At 35.3% G+C, this 4,867-nt stretch overlaps 1 protein-coding gene across 1 annotated transcript; it reads left to right on the plus strand.

Moving 5' to 3' along the window:
* Positions 1-550: 550 nt before the first annotated feature.
* Positions 551-2,766, plus strand: LOC110917321 (zinc finger protein ZAT5). The gene has a single exon (XM_022161899.2). It carries the CDS (start codon positions 1,234-1,236, stop codon positions 2,530-2,532), a length of 1,299 nt encoding a protein of 432 aa, XP_022017591.1. The 5' UTR covers positions 551-1,233; the 3' UTR covers positions 2,533-2,766.
* Positions 2,767-4,867: the final 2,101 nt, after the last annotated feature.

Genomic DNA, 4,867 nt, shown 5'->3' on the forward strand with positions numbered 1-4,867 from the left:
TTGTTTATTATGCTTTAGGATCATAAAGTGTTAAGAGGAAATGACAAAAGTACCCCTACCCAACTACTACTAGTCCACTACCTACTATGCTTGCCAAGCACAAAAAGCTTTTAGCTTCCATTTGCAGGCTCGTAGAATCTTTTACTTGACAAATTTCTTGTAGGACTGTGGGACCATTTCTCATTAAAACAGTTCGCTTCTTTAACCAACAACTAAATGACCAAATTGCCCTTTTCCAAACTTAGGCCAGATAGTTTAGGAACTAGTGTGACACTTGGCGTTTCCTCATTGGTTGCAGTGAAGGAAACTTTGTTCATGTTTCTGTGGGTAGATAGTTACAGATATCATGGCAAAATTAGGAATTTTAAGGCAAGAATCATTAGGCCAAAACTTTGGGGATGACCATTGTGGGACACTTAGAGCAACACGTGCGTGATCTTTTTTTGGGCGTTTTTGAGCTCACCCGAAGGAAAGAGGGAGGAGAGGCGTTTTTGAGATAAAACGCTCAAAAACAAAATATCCGGATAGGAGAGAGGGGACGTTTTTAAGTCGTTTTGGCAGCGATAGGGGCAAAACCGGAACAAGCATTTTTTAAGGCATCAATTGTTGCTTTTGCCTCTTTTTATCCTTGTTTTCATGCATGGATTTCTCCTTCTAACTACAAACACTCTCTCTCTCTCTCTCTCTTCATACATGTGTTTCTAGAGAGAGAAAGTTATAAAGAGGAAGGGTGTGCTTGCTCATCGTCATCATTAGCAAGAAAGGTGACCGACCCATCATCTCTTTTCAGAAATATTGATATTTTTTGCTTCATTTCTTCACTACTACTCGAGTAGTAGCTTCAACTGCTTTATTGTGTTCTCATTTAACCCTATTAGATCTTGTTCTTGATCAACAACAACAGAGTGCAATCTGAGATGGGTTCTTCTTCAATTTCCAAACCCACCAAATATTTGACCTTTTAACCCTGTTTCTTGATCTTGGGGTCACTCAATTGCTCTTAAAGTTGTGTTCTTAGTGAAGAATGAATGCAATCTCAGATGGGTTTCTTGTAAATCTACTTAAAGATGGAAGCTTTGAGGCTTTGATCTTGTTTCTTGATCTGGGTGTTCTTCAATTCTCAGTTTTTAAGGTTGGATCCTCAGTTTCTTTAAGAAATTTATCATCCTGCTCTGTTTTTGGATCAGTTTAACTAGTTTCTTGATCTGAATTCTGACCTTTATTTATATAAAAATGTTGAATTCTAATAATAAAAGTGATCAACAACGGATGAAACATATGTGCAAGTTGTGCAACAAAAGCTTTCCTTGTGGTAGATCCTTGGGAGGTCACATGAGGTCTCACGTGATCAACTCCACTGATTTTCATAATCAGAACATGAAGCACTCATCTGCCCATAACAATGATGGAAACTTGATGATAAACGGGTCTTCGGATTCGAATGATCTGGGTTATGGGCTTCGAAAAGATCCGAAAAAGACCCTAAAAGCGGTCATCAATCACGCTTCGGATTCGAATGATTTTGATAAACTTTGTAAAGAATGTGGGAAATGTTTTCAATCTTGGAAGGCCTTGTTTGGACACATGAAATGCCATTCTGACAAAGTGTCAACCGCGAAAACCATGGTTTGTGATCAAGATTCTTGGATTGGTCAAACCGAAAAGGAGAATTCGGGCCCGGAAATCGGTCAAGTGAGGAAATCAAGATCAAGAAATGGAGCAACCAAAAAGTCCATAGTTACCACCACTCCTACTACCACTATCACCATTGCGAATGCAACTTCATCTTCGGTCTCCATGAATGCTAATCATACCTCAACAAGTGTTGTTTCAGATATTTATGATGAACAAGAAGTAGATATTGCTATGTGTTTGATCATGCTTTCAAGAGATGAGGGGAAATGGGATAAAAAGATGAAGAAGTTGAAGACAACCAGTGATAATGCAGGCCAAATCGATGATCAAAACAAGCAAAAGTTCGCGTGTGCTACTTGCAACAAGAGTTTTCGCTCTTATCAAGCTCTTGGTGGGCACAAAGCAAGTCACAAGAAGTTAAAAGGCTGTTTTGATTCGGGATCCGTTGATCAAGACGCGATCAAAAGCGAACCCGTGTTGGATCATGATCATATAACCAATGGGTGTTGTGAAAATACATCAAATGATCATGAATCAGCATTAAGTTTTAATATTGGTGGTTCTCTGAAGAACACAAAGGTGGTAGGAGCTTATGAGTGTTCAATATGCTTAAAGGTTTTCTCATCTGGACAAGCTTTGGGAGGTCACAAGAGATCACATTTGGTTGCTGAGGCTAAACTGAATCAACAAAATATTAATTTGATTGAGAAGTTCGATAAACCGGTTTATGAAATTCGAGGTTTTCTTGATCTAAACATGCCTCCTGATGATCATGTGGAAGAAGAAGAAGAAGAAAAAGAGACCATGATGAACAACACAAGCTCCATAGGGACAGGGTACAATCCATGGTGCTACAATCATGAATCAACACAATTTGGATTGCTCTCAACAAGCTAGAACTTCGAGGATCATTTCAAGTGCCGGTTTTAGTCGTACAAGTTTACCTTGTTGAAAAAAAGTTAGTACGGGTATTAATGCAAATGCACTAGATCTTATCAGGACTTATATTTTTTTTTATTCTTTACAAATTTGATGTACAATTTGTTGGTTGACCAACAATCTTAGGTAGTCAACACACTTATCCAAAGTTTTACATTTTGGTGAAATACATTGTTTTTCTTTGTTCATGAACAACAGTCTCATGAACTACTTTTGAGTTATTGAAGACTTGAAGTAATAGAAATCACAAGTTTAAATAATACGGAAATATTGTGGCCCAAAGAGATGCGCATGAAAAGGACAGCCGGCCCATTTAACAATGGGTTGGATAAATCAGTCATAACTCATAAGTGTGATGAAGATATTGTTGCAACTTGCAAGTGGTAGTTAAAGGTTTATAATGGGCGAATGGGTTGAAATGAGTAGTTTGAATAGTTCAATAGAGTTGATTGACTTCTAATGGTGTTACTTTTTTTTATATAAACTAGGATTTACCCTGTCGCTTTGTGGCAGGGGGCTTACAAATTAAGAACAATAGAAGAAGTACCCTATGTTCAGTTTCACATAAAGCAAAAACCAATTTTTTCTTACATTCCACCTAGTACAATCAAGGTTGAATGGTTTTGTACTACATTTAACTCGACTTCGGGGTCTTAGTTTTAAAGGCACACTTGAGGAGCGAGACGCACGAAAAAAATATGTCACCACACATCATTCAATCTAAAAAACATACGACCGCTGCCCGACCCTTTGTACTTAAAACTAATATTAGATAAGCAATTAACTATGTATGGAATCCAAAAAGAAGTATAGATGAAAAGGATGAACAAACCCTTAAGCATTATGATGTAACACTCTATTCCATTTGAGTTGGAAAAAAAAAACAAGGTGACATAAACACTAGCATATCCATCTTCATTTGGACTTTGTGATTTTTCTTTTTCTTTAATCCAAAGAGCGCTCTAATCCATTTTCCAGAAACACCCATATTTGTAATCATTTCAACCTTATTAACCTAAGCCTAAAGCAATTTTCTTTAAAAAGAATTAGACATATATAGTACCAACAATAAGGATTATAAAATGTTAATACCAAAACAAAATACAATTATTTCAGTAAAATTTCAAAAACAAAAGACATGTCCATCTTCAACCAATTATTAAATAACTAACACTCAAAAATCTTAAAACATAATTTTATAAAACCACGCTCCAATTTACCAATTCCCACATTCAAATGTTTTGCTCTAGCTAACATTAAATTCAACCTCGTTCTAATCATTATGCATATCAAATTAACAATCATTTTAACTAGATGATCAAGAAACATTAATATACCATTCAATTGACCAAAAACGGAACTGATAAAACAATCCAATTGAAAACAATGAACCGACGCAGAATCGTTACTTGTTAGTCGTTAATGATAGCATGCACACATATCATATCTATAGCAGATAAAAAAACTCGAGAACAATCCGTTTGAATGAAAGGCTAACGAATTATAACAGATCAGAAAACTAACCTTGCAAACGTACGTTGTTTTTTATTTCGCAAAGGCCAATAGTCCCTTCCAAGTGTGGCAAACATCTCCAGAATTTCTAACACATCATGTAATAGCAAAATATTAAACATAACAAATTGAATAATATATCACCTCAGACAAACATCTCAAGAATTTCTAAAATATCATGTAATAACGTGTAATCTCAAACCGGCTATCCAAAAAACCATAATTAAACATACCCATGCCGTTTTCTAAATCCGTAAAGCAAAGATAAACAAATGAGAGTACAATGTTCATAGGTACCTACACTATTCTTGCTGGACAATAAACTCAATCCCAACAAACAAAATAAAAAAATAAACCCAAGATGCGTGAATTTATTCTTCCACCCATTGTTTTTGTATGTGTATATAATACTAGGTTATTACCCGGGAATGTTTCTCGGACTCGAGAAAGTTATACATGTCACTTATTATTTATAAGCAATAAATACTTAAATAAAATGATAAAAAATAAGTAACATGTTATATGAAATCAAAAACCAACAGTTTACATTATAAGCTACCAAAGACTTCTAGGTTATCACCCGGGATTGCTTCCCGGGCTCAAGAAAGTTATTTATATAATTATTATTTATGATTAAAATGAGTGATGAAAAAAAATCCTTAAAAAAGAACAAAAAAAAAAAGAAAGTAATCCATGCAGACGATAGACATAATTATGAAAATAATCGCACTAATTAGCCAAAAGAACACATACTGGGTCCATAAACTATCATATACGCTAA

The sequence above is a fragment of the Helianthus annuus genome, chromosome 2 (genome assembly GCF_002127325.2).
Source record: "Helianthus annuus cultivar XRQ/B chromosome 2, HanXRQr2.0-SUNRISE, whole genome shotgun sequence".
In the NCBI taxonomy this organism is placed as follows: Eukaryota; Viridiplantae; Streptophyta; class Magnoliopsida; order Asterales; family Asteraceae; genus Helianthus; species Helianthus annuus.

Excerpts from the sequence above, each read along its gene's own strand:
- LOC110917321 (XM_022161899.2), top strand. The coding sequence starts at position 1,234 with ATGTTGAATTCTAATAATAAAAGTGATCAACAACGGATGAAACATATG.